Raw genomic sequence first — 19,101 nt, forward strand, 5'->3', positions numbered from 1 at the left:
TTTTTTTTTATAATAGGCTACATGGATACCGACATCCTGTCTAGAATCCATTTTATTTCTATGGTAGGATGTCTCATCTCGAGACTTACTAACTCTGTCAAAGAATACTGCACCTACATAAGTCAAATAGGCCTAACGTTACATACAGAAACAGTTTGAGTGTGCATGAAATTAGATGAAGAGCCTGCCTCATTAGCAGACGGTGACATTTACATTGTGTCCCGCCTACAAGGCGTGGATTTATGTCTCCTTTCCAAAAGTATTTCACTGGAGAGAGAGAGAGAGAGAGAGAGAGCATCATCAATGGCCCAGTCACAGGGTGAGTAACACTGAGCATCGACATTAGCAGCGAAGAAGTCTTCAGTAAAATTATACAGCAGTTTCAAAGTAGAGCCAGAAAGCATCAGGACCATCATCTGAACAGCCGCCCAGAGACAGGCTCCATCATGACTGCAATGGAGGAGCAGGCAGAGACTGGCTGCGTGACTGAATAACATTGGCCGCCTTTTGAAGAATAACCCTGGTACTGACTGTAATAGCGAGTGAGTTTGCTGTTAACTGTTACTTCCACACAGAGAATACCGAGAGGTGGGAACGTTACCGCTGTTGAATATACCGAACTTGTGATTGATTTCGCTAAATATCACAAGGTGGCAAATCGCAGCCGTTGCTGCATCAGTGTGTGAGTTCCCTGTGGTTACCGTAGCTGCAGCCCAGCCTGATCGATCACCTATTAGTTAGGCCTGACACCTTTGTATAAGTTTATAATACAAGAAGCGTGTATTGACGGCAATAATACCAGACTTCAAACGTCTGTGAGACGATAGCTAACAGATGATGCCAGCAAACGGTCCGTCTCCTAACATGCAAGCGGGTGACCGTTATCGCGTTTTAATGCCAAAAGACTGTAGCAGTCACATTTGCCTTAATTTAATTATCTTTTTTATGAGAATAAAAAGATAATTGATGAAGGAAAATTGTAGAAGCTGTTTTTTTCTTCACTTAACGGAGCAGTCATCTCGTACTAGGCATCGCATGACCAGAGGAGACGCCACTACGCATGACCAACGAGCTAACGTTAACTAGCTATCTTAAAAGTTAGGCGCTTCGCAGGCTACGTTATCTTTTATTTGAAGCAGCCTAGACAGAACAGAAGCCCCTAACCACATTATAAGAATAGTAGAATGGAGTCCGAAATATCCGGGTCGCAGTGAAAAGTAGCTGTTGGGGGACAGAAAGAAGAAGAAAAGTCTTTTGGATCGAAGCTCAGACCGCAGGGTGGTATTTCTTTTCAGGCATGAGATCCTTCGGTGTTGTTGCTATGCTACCACTGCAGCGCGTGCAGCGAAATGTGTTGCTAAGTGGTCTCTGTTATAACCTCCCAGTCAGTAGGCCTAGAGCAGCCCAGTACACAGTCATATCTAACGCAGCCAGTAAAGGAAACAGCAGTAACGTTATTAAGGATAGAAAACAGTTCCCATCACTACAGGAATGCACAACTGTTTTTGTTTTTCTTGTGTAGCATAAAAGGACTACGACTTAATTTCGTTTTGCAACCCTGTGTTGTTACAATGACAATACATACACTTTGTAGTTGCCATCAGCATGCCTCTCTGTTCTGTCCTTCGCTGACCAACCCAAAAAGTCCTAGCAGGAAAAGCATAGGTATAACTAATAAGAATAAATGTTCAAGGGCTCTTTGCATGCTTTCTCACTTTATTACTTAAATAGCAGCTATAGCCCAATATCACCATTTTCCTAAAGGGGCTTTACAATCTGTACAGGATATGACAATCTCTGTCCTTAGATCCTCATTGTTTGTGGTGACCCACACAACCGAAAGAGGACATACTACACAAACACACAAGAGGCAAAGCTCAAGCACACCATTCACACAGAGGAAGAAAGATACAAGTACAACATGCACACAAAGGAGAGAGAGACAAGAGAAGAAGCTGAATCTATTGGAGGACAAAGATCCAGATCCAAAACATTAGGAATAGGGCACAGAGAGAGAGAGAGAGAGAGAGAGAGGTCCCAAGACGGCCAAGATAGTCTCAAAGTTTGTAAGAACAGAAAGTATCTGGGATTGAACATATGCTTATTGCACTGCATATTCTGCAGAAGTAACTGGGGATGAGGAAACTAAGTTTGTATTTAATTTCATTTATTTGTCTGAAGAAAAAAATGGAAAAATCAAGGGTGAGCAACAGGCGGCTGTTTTTGGATAACTTTGGCTACAGTGTCAAAAACAAATCAAGGATTATGGCATTGATATTGATTAAGCAAGAGAAACAGACTGCTTTAGCATACCTAAAATTTAATAAACCATCGTGCCATAAGAGATAGAAAACTAACCGTATGATTTACACCATTTGCGTTGCAATCTCCTGCATGTCTGCTTAAGGATACGTGTTTCATCATTAAACAACGGTGTAGACCTCTTTGACAGAATTGTTTTAGTTGAAAGAAGTGCAACTGAATCCATAAGACTAGAAAGGACTGCGTTTAAGTAACTGGTACAATTTTTGACAGTTTGTGTCGCTGCAGTGAAAGGAGCCAGGGCCACAGGCAATCACTCCCCAAGTACAGTCAAAGTTGACTGACCAATGTGGCGAGAGGTAAATACATCAGCACCAACATTACAAAGACAGGCTAGTGTCGCTTCAAGTTTGATAAGAAAGTGATTTGACAGCACGGATTTGACAGGAGAGACAATCGGAGCAGAAACTTGCAGCGAGTGGATTCGCCTCTACAAACTGAGTCACACCAAAAGTTTCAAGAAATGCTAGAAAAGGCTTTAGCCTACATCATAGAGGATCAACGCTTCAGGTGAATATTGGAATCAGCAATAATTAAAATCTCATCAGAATGAGTAACAACATTCTCTGAGTGTGTTTCATAAAATAATTCATAGTTTTCATTCAAGAGCCTCAAATAAGTAGAATTTTATATCAAATTTGGAGGTTAAAAAGGTAAATATAGCCTAATAGATTGAGCCCCACCTTGTTGACATGGGCAACATGGGCATGAGGGAAGTCCGTTTGGGAGATTTAATTTAACGGTTTAGCCATGTTTCACATAAACTTCTCACATAAATCATCTCCAGACTATGCTGAAGAATCAAATTATTTATTAGTATCTTTGGTAGACAGTGATCTGATATGTATACAACTAAATCAGAGGGTCTTGTTGGGACTGCAGCTTTGAGTAAAAGGCCAATCTGTATGTAAATGGATGACGTATTAATTGGAACAACATCCCATATATTATTATGTATCAGAGCTAGGGCTGGGCGATGTGGCCAAAATCTTCTATCCCAATATAGGTCATTCCATATCTTGATAACGATACATATCACAATATAGCAGGTTTTGGTAAATTTAACAAATAAATAGTCTTTATGAAATAACCACATGTTAAAGCCTACTTTTGTATACTCCTGTGTAAATTAAATACCTGACAAATGAAAAGTATATAAGACTATAAGAGTATTTTCTCATTTTATTGAGAACTTTTGTGCAAAAGGAACATACAGTGCAAAGGTAACGTAAAGCGTCGTCCAAATGACTTAAATATTGCCTTAGCGCTATTCGGCCACTGGTTATTCGACATTGCCATAGAAACGATATAGAAAAATATATACAATAGACATTTTCATATCGTTTTGACAATATTGTCATATCGCCCAACCCTATCGGAGCCACCGTTGTTCATTACATTTGACTGCATGATAATGTTCAAAAGTTAAACCTGAACTGTCATTTTCACTTGCATTGTCAACTATTTGACAAATAATTAATAGAGGATTCAAATCACTTTTTGTAGTGTTTTAGGCAAACAACTATTTATCATTATTCACATAATATAAAAGAATGTGATTGTTATTGTTCATAAACACGTATAGTCCTACATGCTGCACAATGATTTGGACACACAGGAAAATAACTAGATAACATAGCTATAGCACTGCTTAACATTTTGCAAGTCTTTAGCCAAACGTCAGTGCTGAAAAATGTGGATTAGCTCCAGAACGTTTGCAAAACATTCTCTCCATGATTTTTAGTACAAGAACAAACTTTTACAGAAAGGCTGAGAGATTACATGTTAGGTGATGTGATGGGCAGTCAGCTTGGAGATGTGGGGGCGGTGCAGTCACTCCATCAGATGGCTGGTTGGAATCTGAATTTAATTGGCAGTCTTCACTCATTTGCAGAATCCAACTTAGTTTGTTGTTCATGTTAATCACATATACATCACCCTATCTCAGTCTGTTAATCTCTCTAATTTGTGACAAATTATGTGGAGAATGCAATGCGATTATACTGTTGTCCAAAATGATTGAGATTAAAGGACTCAGGCGTGCTACATCTTAAATTTGTATTCCAACTTTAAGATCTCTTCATCATGAGCCAGCAGCCGCAGTGCAATGATGCACTGACAACTGAGTCTGTTATTTCAAAATGTTAGAACAAATTATTCTTTATTTTATGAATGATCAAAGGACGACAGTGTCATCTGTCAGAGCCATTGTTGTCAAAAACTGACAGGTTAAGATATTTATAGAATCAGACAAACTCAGAAAGACTGTGCTGCAGTGCTAGAGATGTACTGTAATACTGGTAAACCTCTTGGGAAGCCGGTAGTTGATGCAGGTTGGATCAGGTTAGTTCAGCCGTAGCAGTTTGGTGATTACGATTTCTTTTTGAATTGAGCAGCTGTAAGTCGTACAATGTGTATCCTGAAAGCACCCTGGGAACAGCAGTGTCTCTTTTCATCTTTACCACTGCCTTTCAATCACCAGCAGAGTCTGTCTGACAGCTTTTCATGCTCCCAAAAGGAGAGAGATCTCTTTCGGTTGCCAAAGAGCGCTACTATGTTCATCTTCCTCTTGTATTTTAGAACAAATAATGAAACATGTTTAATAAGCGTCCGTGTACCAGTAAAATTAAGTGCTAAAGGTGAGGTGAGGTGGCTATTATAATAAGCAGGACATGTTTCTGGGTAAATAATAGTGTGCTTTTGCAATAATGTGCATTAAAAAGTTGTAAAAATTGAATTAGTATAAATATGTTATCCACATGAGAGTTAGCATTCAGATGTAATTTGAGAAGCAGATAGCCTGACCGTTATATTCCATTTTGTTCTAAGTTGTAGTTATCTCTGCACCGCTTTTGGGGCATGCTGTACATAATGTGATTTTGAATTCATGTATTCATTGCTCAAATGCAAAATGGGATGGGATTTTGAGGTTTATAGCTATATCAATATACACTATGAGAGTTTAGAAAAACCTGATTACAATATCTCAGCTGATACAGCAGAATACCTTCAATTGGACCCTTTAAAGAACTGTGAGCAAGATATTTCCAAATTACCTCAAACATATCTTTCTTTCAGTGCTGCAATGTCTTTACTTGTCGGCCAACAAATATGTATCTGTGATAAGCTGAAATTGGGCGATAATATAGAGGTCAGACACGATAGGTCCCACCATAAAATAGTTATGTTGTGTCTTTGTTTTTGATTTCACAACAACAGAAACCCAGTTTGTCTTCTTCAAAGCTGTGCATGATGCCACAGCGATTGGAACAAAACCAATTCGGTTGGACAATTGAGAGAAAATGTCAGACAAAAGTTGGTAAAGAAAGGTTTAACACAAATAGGGTGTAAATAATAATAACATGTCAAGGGCAACGAAGCACAGGAAACCCAAAGCCTAGTGTGTGTGGGTGGTCTTGTAAAACAGTCCTGCTTATTGATCCGTTCACTGACAGATTCAGATGAGAGAAAATGCAGAGATGGAGCAAACTGATCTTTTGGGCTTTAAGGAAAGCAAGGTTTTTGCACTGACTGGCTGTGTGGGTTTCTGTGTTCCCAGGGGAGCTGACTCAGTGGTTTATACAGCAGAACTGTGACAGGGATTGACCCCCTCAACACTTCTCCATTAGGTGATGTATACCTTCAGTTCATATTATTCTGAAGGTTATCATTAGACTGAAAACCAAAATTTGTTTTACTCGGCCAGAGTCCAAACATTTTGACATTCTGTAGGAGTGCAGAATAAGAAAAGCACTGAGTTACAACAATGAAATTAGTCTTACATTCTGAATAGGTGAGTTGTCAAACATGACTCATTATTTATCATTTTAATTCAGTGTTCAAGTGATATAAAGTGTGTTTTAACAACTGGTGTCAAATACTGTCCAACAGGTCAAGTTGTATTGAGAGAAAACTAATTTCTTTCTTCTTCTGTAGGGTGCTGCAATAAGACAGCCATGCCGCCCCCAGCCGACATCGTGAAGGTTGCTATTGAATGGCCTGGTGCTAATGCTCAGCTTATAGAGATGGACCAGGTCTGTATTTGCATAAAATGTGACATTAAACACATCTCCGGTTTGCCTCTAATAACTCAACTTCTGTTAGCTGTTAGTTTCTTAACCTTTAGAAAGTAATGTCATTATTGAAGGGGGAAATCGTGCTTTAATTTGTTCTGAATGTGAAAGGCATGAGTAATACTAAGATCTCTTTTATTTGGCGCTCTTAACATAAGCTGCCATTGTTGTAATAGTTGTCTTTTTGTATGTCTGCAATGTTTTTTTTTCTGTTTGCAGAAAAGACCTTTGTCGTCAATTATACGGGAAGTATGTGATGGGTAAGCGTTACTCCCACACATTTGAATAGTTTCCTGATGAATTTCATGGCTCCTGATTTTCTGTTTAATTACCAATTGATTGAAAAGTGGCAACATTTGATAACGTCTATGATGTGAGACTAAAACAAATGCAGTTGCAGTTGTGTAGACACCAGTTGTATCACAGCATTCCAGTGGTTTGCACACTGAGATAAGATCTGACCGTTGAAACCTTGCATAACCATTCTTACCCATTATTTCTTTCTTTTATCTCACGTCTGCTTGTGCTTCACTGTTGTCTTTGTGCTTTGTCGTGAACTTTAGCGATGAATATTGCATATTTTATCTCACCCATCCACCTTTTGGCTGTATCTACCCACTGCCTCCCTTTTCCCTTTTACATTTTAAACTGAGGATTGTTTGCACTTCACTGTTAACACCCACTGAATAATTCTCCTCCACTCTCTCAGTTTTGACAGCCGTGTTAATACATCAGCTGGAGGGAGAAACTTTCAACAACCTTTTGTTCATGCATACAAAAGTATACTGCACTAAAACAAAAAAGTTTACTTTATGTCCCACTGCTTCTTTAGTCGGTATCTAACACTTTACTGATGAATTTGACTTCTTAACAGTCCTCTTCTCTCTGTCCTCATCCTCAGCTGGTCTTTATCAGGATCTGAGCAGTTTGCTCTGCGTTATGCTGATGGCCCTCAGCTTTATATTACTGAGCAGGTGAGCTTCACTCTTTTTTTTTCTAAGCTTGTGTTGCGATGGCATTGTAAATTGGTGTTGAACGTGTAGTAAAATTCTTCCTTTGTTATCTTATAGAGCCGTGGTGAAATCAAGAACGGGACCATCCTTCGATTAGCCATTTCCCCTGTGAGTCACTTTTGTTCATTTCTGTTCAGTTGTGTCTTTATTAGGACATTTTGAAATTGTAATTTTCCTTAAAATGAGATACAGTTAGCTAGGAAATGGTGTGTATTTTGGCTCCTCGCTCAATTTTCTAATTCTTATTGTGTAGTGACTTGAAAAGGTCTTAAAATATGAACATCACCAAACTCTACTTCTGTGCAGGCAAACTTTTTGTGTACTGTTTTGAAAAGAATGAAAGGGGTTGATGTGATTTGCCATGGTGGATGCCAGCCTCCAACACCCTTTATCTATACATAATGTATGATAATATATCTTCCTAATTGCACTCTTTCTCCAAATGCAAAATGCACTGTGGGTGCACCTTACGCCTCCACCACCACAACACACAAAACAAAGTGCCACCCAATGCACTGTGCACTAGGCTGTTGTTTAAGGAATCATTTAAATTAATTACAACTTGGGTCTTTTTCATGGCCGACCTCCTGGTTAACTTTGACCTATCATATTCAAAGTAGTTTGTTTATACAGGGTTTCCGCAGGGTCTTGAAAAATATAAATAAAAGTCTAAAATTTAAATATCAAATTTTACGGCCTTAAAAAGTCTTAAATTTGCTAAAGCTTTGTGTTCTAGGTCTTAAATCATTTTAAACAGGTCTTAGTTTTCCTACGTCCATGTAACGCTACCTCTAATGCTCATTGAAATGCTTCAACAACCCTTTTAGAATCCTTTTTTTTGCTTGTCCAAAATATAATTTGCTGTATTACGACTACAAATGAGACCAACATGCAAGGCAAGGCAAGGCAAGGCAGCTTTATTTATATAGCACATTTCAGCAACAGGGCAATTCAAAGTGCTTTACATAAAACATTAAAGAGCAGTTAGAAAACAATTAAAAAACAATAATAAACAAATTAAAAACATTAAAAGACAAGAATAAAATTGATAGTGCAGTATAAGAATAAAAGTTACAGTGCAGTATAAGAAATTAAAGTTAATAAAATAGATTATTTAAAGAAAAGCAACATCAAAAAGATAGGTCTTTAGCTTAGATTTAAAAGAACTGAGAGTTGCAGCGGACCTACAGGTTTCTGGGAGTTTGTTCCAGATATGTGGAGCATAAAAACTGAACGCTGCTTCCCCCTGTTTAGTTCTGACTCTTGGGACAACAAGTAGACCTGTCCCAGACCACCTGAGAGGTCTGGGTGGGTCATAATGTAGTAACAGATCAGAAATGTATTTTGGCCCTAAACCGTTTAGTGATTTATAAACCAGTAGAAGTATTTTGAAATCAATTCTTTGAGGCACTGGAAGCCAGTGTAGAGACTTCAGTACTGAACCTATGTGATCCACTTTCTTGGTCTTAGTGAGGACTCGAGCAGCAGCGTTTTGAATCAGCTGCAGTTGTCTGATTTTTTAGGGAGACCTGTAAAGACACCGTTACAGTAGTCAAGTCTACTGAAGATAAAAGCATGGACAAGTTTTTCCAGATCCTGCTGAGACATAAGTCCTTTAACCCTTGATATATATTGCAGCCAATCATCTTTCATGCTCTGTCATCTTTCATGCTCTGTGCCTACAGTAAATTCCCATCAATAGATCCCTTAATGTTTTATTTGCTTTCTAGCCTTTGTAGTCATCTAAACACAAAACAATATTTCAGACAAAGGCAGGTACAATTTATATCATAGGGGCTTCGTTAACTATGTTGAGCTGAAGCTGTAGTGACACCCACCTGTCATTACATACTGCTTTTCATAGAGTGTAGTCTCATCAAATGAATTCAACACAGGTAAAAGTTCCCTTGAAATGCAAAAATACTGAAACAAAGTTTACTTCTGGCACTCCATGTTGATTGGCAACATATAAAACCGTATATAATATTTAAACAGCTAGAACTTATAGTTATTTAGCACTGAAAGTATATATGGAGACAATGCATCAGTGTTCAAATACGTGAAACCAACAGAATGTACAAATACAACAACAAGTACTTTTACGTAGGTCTGTATGGGTGGATGAAGTAAACTTATCATAAAAGTGATGTTCTTTCGTGTGTCTGACAGGCTCGTGCTGCTCGTCAACTTTTGGAAAGGATCCAGTCCCACGGTATCGACGCTCGCCTGGAGGCTCTGAAAGAGCTCGCCAAGCTGTCCGCAGACCCAACCTTTGCCGCGGAGTTCATCAACATGGAGGGCATTGGGACGCTGGCACGTCTTGTTGAGAGTGGCACCCAGTGAGCACAAATTGTCATATTTTTACTTATATATATATATATATATATACGTTCTTGGTAGTCAGACCTGATCAGATGATATGACTAACTGTTCTTTGCTTCCTTCAGTTTTGGTGAAATGCTGGCCTTCACTCTCACTGCTTTTCTGGAGCTAATGGATCATGGCATTGTTTCCTGGGACCTTATCTCCCTCTCTTTCATCAAACAGGTACCTTCCTCCAGCAAATGAGCAATTCATCCGACATTAGTTTCACAGAGCCCACTGGACAAATCTACACTATTTAAAATGTCATGGTCGGTCTTTTTTTATTCCTTTTTATGCATATGCTTTTATTTAATGACTTTGCCAACCTTTCTTCCTACATGCATGAAATGAGTGGGTGCCGTTGCCTAGCAACTCCTCACATTATTTCAAGCTCCTTACAGAATGTGACTGGTTTTCTTCCGAAAACTTTGTGGCCTTGACAGTCACTCGGGGAAAACTTAAACTCTTAAGGATAATAATAATAATAATGCATTTTATTTATTTAGCACTTTTTTAACACTCAAAGACACTTTACAAAGTTTTTTTAAAGGAAATACACATACTTTTTTTAAGATTACTTTTTGGCCATTTTTAGGCCTTTATTGACAGGACAGCTGAAGTAATGAAAGGGTAGAGCGAGGGGGAATGACATGCAGCAAAGAGCCGCAGGTCGGAGTCAAACGCGGGCCCGCTGCGTCGAGGAGTAAACCTCTATATATAGGTGCCCGCTCTACCAACTGAGCTATCCGGGTGCCCGATTTAGTTTTCTATACAGATAGATTTACGTTTTCATAAGGAGAGGGAACTCTACTTTTGGTGATTTTAATCTTTTACGGATTACAAGCTCTTGTTGAATTGACTCAGAAACACACACAGTTGATGCTGTTAAAGATTCAGAGTCATCTTCATGTTGCTTGGTCTTCTCCTCTGTTCTCACTCAGATTGCAGGCTATGTGAACCAGCCGATGGTGGACGTGTCCATCCTGCAGCGTTCTCTAGCCATTCTCGAGAGTATGGTCCTCAACAGCCACAGCCTCTACCATCGAGTGGCACAGGAGATCACCGTTGGACAGCTCATCGGACACCTGCAAGTGTGAGCACACACACACGCACAGGGGCGTCCCGCACTCTGATATTGGGGGGCAGATGAGTGAATGTAGCAGTGTGGGGTAACTTAGGACATAAAATTTAAAAAGAAATTGCCACGATATTTAGCTTGTGGCACTATTTAAAGGGTGAGTTCAGGATGCTTAGATGACCTCAATCAAACACCACGGCTGGTGTTATTCTATATTTTTCTTATTGTACATGAAAACAACAAAACCCAACAATGCGTTAGTCTGTCGCTCAATACTTGTCCATCCTGTTTGTGGCTCTCAGCCCCGAGCTCATTGGTTCTTATTGAAGATGTAAACCGATCACATATACACTTTATGTACATCATTTTTTAAAACAGCTGGGCACTGTAAGTTTTAAACAAACATGACTCAATCAAAAGCAAATACTGCACATGTCAGGGACTACTTTCAGCAGCAGATTAATACACATTTGGTATATTTACAGAAGCAAGATGGTGTATGTGGGATTGCTAAAAATAACATACCCATGTTAACTGTGTCACACTGCAACACTGTGACTCTTAGATGTGTTTTGTAATAGTTTGTGCCAAGGAACTCTATGGCTCAAAGGAAAAAGCTTTATTAGGCGATAATTGTTAGTAGGATCCATTCATTGTTGGTTTTGGTCTTTTTATGGTAATAAAGATATTGCCAAAGACTTTTAAAATTTCCAAGATACTGTTTTACTGCTGGTTTAACAAAATGAAGAATAACATACCATTATTCAAAGCTGTTTGTGTGAAAGAGGGGCTTCTAAAAATCCTGCACCCATCCCAAGTATTAGTACCGATAGCGTTAAAAGTAAGATGAGTTGTTACGTAGCATAGTTGTTAGCCTGTAGTTTAAACTATGTATGGACATTTGTGGAGCACGATGCTTCTAACTGGTTGTTACGTGCTTGATATTCCGTCAGGTCAAACCAGGAGATCCAAACCTACGCCATCGCTCTCATCAACGCTCTTTTCCTGAAGGCACCAGAGGACAGACGGCAGGTCAGTGCCCAAAGCTCAAAGCACAATGTGCTAAAAAGGACTGAATATGCATAATAGATAGACATAGCTAGAATACTAACCATGTTCCATCCTCACATTACGCTCTAAGAAAAGCCACCCATACATAATAGACTGACATTTATTCAAAATAGTGACATGTTTTTGGTGTTAGAGAGATGCAGGTATTGCCCCACCCTGGCTGCTAATGTTTGCAGTAGTCGGTTATTTAAACTAATCACATTAGTTAGACGTCTGTCTGCCAGCTGTCATGATTCTGTCTGACAGTCATCGCTATAATAACACACTCACTCAAAATAGTACTCGCTTTCCTTTGAAGGTTGCACATTTGTTATGCTGCAGTTATTTCAGAATAGCTCAGCGAGGTAGACCAGCTGGAAAAGACAGTTTGTGCCAAATAGACAAAGAGCTTGGATAGGATCTGAGCAGAATGCAGTAATTAAGGATTGATTTGTTTGCTAAATTTAGCGAAAAGCACTTATTTTGGACTCTTTGCCAGCCAGTGGTACACCTAGTTGACAATGTACTTATGATGGAGAGTAGAGTGTGAAAAATCCACTGAGATGATGATGAGATCTAACCTGGCATTAGCAGCGTGGGCAAGATTTAACAAATGTGGCATGAAAAATTATTCATATAACATCCAAATATACTAAAATGTGACTATTAAGTTCTGTTTGATTTAACAGAGTCAGACAGAAACTTCCCAAACCGATGCGTTCTAATTCTGAAATATCTTTGTAGCGCAACCAAAGATACTTTGTACCAAAGTACAAAGACTAAAGGAGCGAGTGCTTCTTTGAATGTCTGTCCAGTATGTCGCTGATGTCTCATTTGTCTGTGCTCCGCTCACCCTGCGATGATAACTTCTGTCCCAGCTCACACAGTGCACTAGCATACTGCAGCGTTTCATCCTGATTCATACATTGTCACTTGTCCCCCATGTGTCGTTTATAATTACGGTTCTCCATGTTGATATTTGATTTGTATGTGTCACTTATGTAAACGCTTTTAAGCCTTGTTCTTTTTAAAAAGAAGTTCTATACTAAACCGAAAACATTATATCTCAGGAATAAAATTGGAGGAAAATAAAAAAAATGAAATGGTAGAAACATGCTAATTACATCCTACAGCGCAATAAAATCTCATATAAATAAAACAAGTAAAACACAAACAAATACTGTAGCTTGTAGCAGTCTAATAAGTGCCATGCAGTATAATTTAAATACCATACCTTTACAACTAACTGATAAGATTTATTTTCATTGTTATAAACTTACGGCAGACATCTTTTTTTTCTTGGCAAGATCTCTCCAATCTGTCTTTGCCTTTTGAATATCAGATTTCATGCTGCTCATGTTGGAGGTTCCTTATTTTGATAATTAGTCAGAATGTTTTTGGTAATCACTTGAATCTGGCTAAATATAACAAAATAACGACATGAAGTGGACAAGGTGGTGACATGTTGAGATGTCACTGATGAGATGTCACTGATTTGTGCTGAAGATAAACACGCCGTTGACTGACCGTGAAAGATGTGTTATCTTCAGTAGCCTAATTGTAAATCACCACTTTACATTGAATATTGGGAAAATTGAGACTATATATATATATATATATATATATATATATATACGTATTTTTAAGCCGTTAAATCCAGAGTCCTCAACAATGCTCACTTGCCCTATTTTTATTGTGAGTTGAATGAGGGCCAAATGACGCACACTATGCCCAGACAGTTGTCCTTGAACGTGCATTTATCTCCAGCTGCTGCTGTTGACCACTGGAGGGCGAACTGAGTCAGTTCTTTTGAGATAAATACAGCAGAGGGTCATACAGTACATACTGTATGTGGCTGGCACTGTTGAACTGATTAGTAACATTAATACATTTTAAGAACATCAGAATGGAGTTAGGTTACATGATAAATATCTCCACTATGGTAGCTACCAGGACACCACAGTGATTTTCGTGCATAAATGGTGGTTTAAAGATCACCTTTTTCCTCCATGGATTGATCTAATTATACAGCTCTTAGGTTTGTGAGATCCTTTCACAACTAGTTGCATAAACCCATAAATGCGTGGGCGTGTTACTGCATGTAGGCCATGTGAATTTTTTTTTTTTTTTAAACAGTTATGTTGTGACTATTTGACGTTCTTATTTGACATGTTGTTTATGTTATTATTTCTTGCATGCTGTGTCTGCGATGTATCCCTGTATCTCATTGTCCATGTGTGGGCGCTCTTTGTTCCCATCACTGTTACACCCACGTCCCTCCTCCCTCCCTTCAACCTGTAGGAGGAGTATACTAACCCGCTGGAGCAGCACCTTACTGTGAGTAGACACATTCCACAGCATCTCATTTTGTCCTCTTCACGCCTGTCTTTCTTCTTCCTATCTCTCTCTGTGCCATGGAAAGCCACTGCATAAACCATGCAAATTAAGATAGAACCATAGCTTGCTGCTGCAGCAGACAGACTGTGTTGACAGATTGAAGATGTCATGTTATACAGAAAGTGTGAAGGGCAAATGGTTCAAACCAGTGATGGAAATGTAGCTTCAGAGTGTTGCTGCATTTCAGTAGTAAAATTCCCATGTAATGTAGGTAGACTTGAGTAAAGTAACTGCTGGGAACTGCTTTGCTGTATATTAAAGCATCTTCCTCATCTGCCCTGTGGTTTGGAATAATGTCTCTCTTTACCCTCAGGAAATGGCAAGCACTTTGGCTCAGAAACACCTGCGTTCCATCATCCTTAACGTGAGTATGAAGTCTGAAATGAAAGTCTGAAGGTATTTCTGGCTATTACAGCTGTACATCAGAGTTCACGCTCTGCTTCACTGGCTATTTATCTTTCAGACGGTTGCAAAATATCTAGGTGTGAATGTAGGATTTGAGCAGTTCTCAGAGATTGTGTTTGAAACTAGTTGCTATTAAAACATTGGAAACTTTCTGGGCCCTATCTTGCACCGACGCAGTTAATTTCCCGTCCAGCGCCTGTGTTGTTTAAATAGCAAATGTACATGCGCCCATCTGTGCGCCCATGGGCGTGCTGGTCTTACAGGGAGGTGTGTTCAGGTGCATTCTTGGCATATTGCTATCTTGAGGCAGCGGAAAGTGATAGCGCCATTGACCAACAAAAACCTGGTCTAAAGTCAATAATGCAGCATTTCATTGTTATTTTAAAAGCGCCTAGGCTCGTACACAGAGCGTGCGTGCACACTACGCTTGTTACACACACACAGGGACGCAGCAGCACACAAACATGCAAAAGATAAAAAAATAAAAAATATTACAATGTGAACTAGTATTATGATCATATATGATCTGCTCTTCTGAAAATCTCTCCTTCCTGCTTAGCAAATCTGCCATCATAATAGCAATGCGCCAAGGTACACACGCACCTGGCTTTTAAAGGGAATGGGTGATGACACTCTGATAGACAACCATAACACAACAAACACATATATCTCACGTACATAAAAATCGCCTGGCGCACGGACCCTTTTTTCCGCCGTTGAACTAGCAAAAGTGGATTTGTACACGCCCTAAACGCACCTGCGACAGGCGCTTCACGCTGTGCGCTTAGATTCTTAAAATAAAAAAATAAAAATTCTGTTAATTCTTCTTTGAGACTATTCTATGCTGGGGTTTGGTGGTCGTTGGGGGGCTGGAAGTTTCCTCCCAGGGAGCACCAGTTCAGAAAAGGTAAACATTCACTCACTTGGAGAGCTGTGGCACAGTACCAACAAATGTGATATGGCAAGTCCGTGAAGTGGAAGAAAATCTGCTCTGAAAATGATTCCTTTTGGCACAGACTCTTGTGGAAGTGAGTGACTGAACTGGCTGCAATGTCAGTGAGAAAGACGCTGCACTCCTTCTCTCTGGAAACATCCTGAAGCAGCTCCAGCATTGTGTGCTCTGGTGGACCCAAAACCTGCCAATCTGTGCACTGTTAATGAGACCTGTTGGACTCTCAGTGTGCATCATTTTCTTTGTCATAATGCATTATGCATTGAGTGTAATCAGTCCATAAAGATGATTAGCATTATCAGCGTTCTGTCTTGAGTCTTAAGGTTATTTTCCAAACGTTACAGACAACCTTTAGTTTCCCCATTAGTGGAGGAGAACAATGTATTAGGCTTTTAGATGTGATTTGTGCTGTGTGACTTGACATGACTGTGTGTCTGTGCACAAATTATAGCTGAAGTAGAGGCTTTGGTGTTATCTTAGTGCTCTTCTTTTCCAGCATGTTATCAGAGGAAATCGACCAATCAAAGCAGAAATGGCACATCAGCTGTATGTGCTGCAGGTGTTGACCTTCAACCTTTTGGAAGAACGAATGATGACCAAAATGGATCCCAACGACCAGGTAAATAATCAAGGGGGTAAGCTTCGCTTCAGAACTCGAGCCATCTATGGCGCCATTTTGTTGCTAACTGGCCATCACCTCCTGTTAGCATTCCGCTGACCGCCATTTTTTTTTTTACGTCACTTGACTGCGAATAACTTTACATCTGAAGCGTTTAAAGACTCTATTTGTCCGTTGTTTAGTTCCTAAGAAACACGACAATGTATAAAAGGCTCCATTACCTTGTACCTCACGTTATGGCTCCGTAGCAGACGTTTTTGTAAAAATAAGCTAACGATTGTGTCATAACCAAGTGACTTACTGTCGCATAGTAGAGGAATTACCGTATAGTACAGGAGAAGCTCGCAGGCAGTTTCGACTTACATGAGCTGTTTAGGTTTAATTACTAATGTTAACTAGCATGTTAGTTAGCAATAATTAGCCTGTGCCCATGTTATCTCCTTACATCCACCTACACTCTCCGTATCTGTAAGATTGGGAATGATTGAGATTTCTCTTGGCACAGCTACCAGAAGACTTACAACTTTCAGACACGTTGCTCACGTCACATTCTCTCAGTTGGAGGCTGCGCAGTAAAGCTGGCCATCACCGGAAAAGTGCTTCTAATAGCCTTCACTGGTCTCCGTCCAGAGCAACGGGTTCTATTGGTCCATTATATACTGTCTATGTAAATAATTAGATAATGAATTTTCTGTTCGGCCGGTCTTTGGATCATGTATTTCAATAATGCCATATAATGTGTTAAAACATTCTCCCACATGATAAGTGAAATAAAAAAAAAAATGCCTTTGAGATGTAAACGGATTTCAGAAATCATCTATAGTATGTTAAAATGAACAAAATTAATTAATAATTGAATGGTGATCTGCGTCCTTTAGATTTAGATGCTTTAAAAGTAACGGGGCAATAAAAAGGGAATACAAAATTTACATTTTCGGGCAGCGCCTGATTAGCTCACCTGGTTGAGAGGCTCAGTCCCTACCGCAGCAGCCGCGGGTTTGGTTGTGACTTAGGCCCTTCCTGCGTGTCATCCTGCTCTCTCTCCCAATTTCCTGACTTAATCGGTCCTATCAATAAAGGCAATGAATGCCAAATAATTAACATTTTCCTGCTTGTATTCATCAGTGCTTCTTTACAGTGTAGAAGCACAAAGTGCACTGTGTAAAAGTTCCACGGATGGGAACACAATTTCGGATCTATTTTTCCTCCAAATTCATATTCCAAAAAATAGTCAAAAGTCATTATTTTGCTGCTATAATGTTAAAAGTGTCACTTTTTATGCTGATATGCTGATAACATGTTGTCTTGCTGTGGTTCAGGCTCAGAGAGACATCATTTTTGAGCTGCGAAGGATTGCTTTTGATGGAGAAAATGACCCCACCGGTACAGAAAAGAGAAAGGCCATGTACTCCAAGGACTATAAAATGCTGGGATTCACTGTGAGTCTTCACTACAGATCTATTTCCCCTATACTATTTGTAAAATGAGCTGTATGAATAGATTTAAAAAAAAAAAAAACAGTTTATTAAACTGCTTTATTGTCTCCTGGCTCACGGTATTTCTGTTTCAAATGCAGAACCATGTGAATCCAGCCATGGACTTCACCCAGACTCCTCCGGGAATGCTGGCTTTGGACAACATGCTGTACCTCGCCAAAGTTCACCAGGACACCTACATCAGGGTTAGTTTTGGCCTCAGACATGACTTTGCTCATCTTACAGAGGTGGAACAGTCAGCCACATCTAACATGTCTTCTCACTTGGGACAGATTGTCCTGGAGAACAGCAGCCGCGAGGACAAGCACGAATGTCCCTTTGGCCGCTGTGCCATCGAACTCACTCGAATGTTGTGCGAGATCCTCCAGGTTGGAGAATTGCGTGAGTAGAGTAGTAGACTTTATTATTAGTATTTGACACAAGCTGTTGTACCTTTTGTTAATCCACAATCTTAAAATGTCTCATTACGTCAGCCCAGGATAGTGTAAATGAGAGAGGAAAATGCCTCTCCTACTAATTTACTATTTCTTCTTTCTAATATATTTTCTTTTGTGTAGCTAATGAGGGCTGCAACGACTACCATCCTATGTTCTTCACTCATGACCGGGCATGGGAGGAGTTCTTCTGTGTCTGCATCCAGCTACTTAATAAAACCTGGAAGGAGATGAGGGCCACAGCTGAGGACTTCAATAAGGTCATAGATTAAAGCGCTCTCACAGTCTATAACACATTCATATTTAAACATATATAAATACAGTATATACCCAACTTTCTTTGTGTCCTTGCCTCCTTCCCCATACCTCACAGATAAATATATATATGTGTGTGTGTGTGTGTGTGTGTGTGTGTGTGTGTGTGTGTGTGTGCGTGTGTGTGTGTGTGTGTGTGTGTGTGTGTGTTAAAACTTTGTAGAACTGAAATTTTCATAGAATAAAATCCTCTCTACTTGTAAATACAGATGCAAAACTACGGTGGCTGCTGTATTCAGCACACTGAAGCAGACAGTTGAAAGGTTTTTGATTTAAATAATACCTGACAATTATATTCTTAATGCTGTCTATTTTGATTCAGAGTACTTAGTACAGACATTTATTTAAAAGGAGAAGGGATCTATTGTTAAATAGACCTGGGACCATCTAGGACATAGAATTTGAAATATTAATGCCTTTCGATGGGTAAAAGTCTGTCAGCAGAATGAGTTTCTGAATGGGAAAATAATGTTTCTATGAATTACAACTTGAACAATGTTCACAGTTCACTAAAAACCAATTAAGGTAGATCTGAAAACGTTAGATCTGCCAACTCATGAGTTTTCCTAATATGCCCATCACA

The 19,101-nt window shown here is 39.4% G+C and overlaps 1 protein-coding gene across 6 annotated transcripts in view; it reads left to right on the top strand.

The window, feature by feature from the left end:
* The first annotated feature begins 226 nt into the window (after window positions 1–226).
* Window positions 227–19,101, top strand: part of elmo2 (engulfment and cell motility 2) — a 21,962-nt gene continuing 3,087 nt past the window's right edge. Inside the window, exons 1-18 of one of the 6 annotated variants that reach the window (XM_028575129.1) lie at window positions 1,100–2,621; window positions 2,710–2,832; window positions 5,882–5,951; window positions 6,259–6,356; window positions 6,615–6,655; window positions 7,297–7,369; window positions 7,466–7,516; window positions 9,578–9,747; window positions 9,856–9,955; window positions 10,714–10,865; window positions 11,804–11,882; window positions 14,202–14,237; window positions 14,611–14,661; window positions 16,151–16,273; window positions 17,593–17,712; window positions 17,850–17,954; window positions 18,042–18,150; window positions 18,327–18,463. In XM_028575129.1, the coding sequence (XP_028430930.1) occupies window positions 6,279–6,356; window positions 6,615–6,655; window positions 7,297–7,369; window positions 7,466–7,516; window positions 9,578–9,747; window positions 9,856–9,955; window positions 10,714–10,865; window positions 11,804–11,882; window positions 14,202–14,237; window positions 14,611–14,661; window positions 16,151–16,273; window positions 17,593–17,712; window positions 17,850–17,954; window positions 18,042–18,150; window positions 18,327–18,463 (1,425 nt within the window). In that variant the 5' untranslated portion in view covers window positions 1,100–2,621; window positions 2,710–2,832; window positions 5,882–5,951; window positions 6,259–6,278. Of the gene's footprint in view, window positions 543–1,099; window positions 2,622–2,709; window positions 2,833–5,881; window positions 5,952–6,258; window positions 6,357–6,614; window positions 6,656–7,296; window positions 7,370–7,465; window positions 7,517–9,577; window positions 9,748–9,855; window positions 9,956–10,713; window positions 10,866–11,803; window positions 11,883–14,201; window positions 14,238–14,610; window positions 14,662–16,150; window positions 16,274–17,592; window positions 17,713–17,849; window positions 17,955–18,041; window positions 18,151–18,326; window positions 18,464–19,101 lie in introns of those variants that run through there. The other 5 variants (XM_028575128.1, XM_028575133.1, XM_028575130.1 and 2 more) reach the window with 5 other exon arrangements.

Source organism: Perca flavescens, chromosome 4 (genome assembly GCF_004354835.1).
Source record: "Perca flavescens isolate YP-PL-M2 chromosome 4, PFLA_1.0, whole genome shotgun sequence".
In the NCBI taxonomy this organism is placed as follows: domain Eukaryota; kingdom Metazoa; phylum Chordata; class Actinopteri; order Perciformes; family Percidae; genus Perca; species Perca flavescens.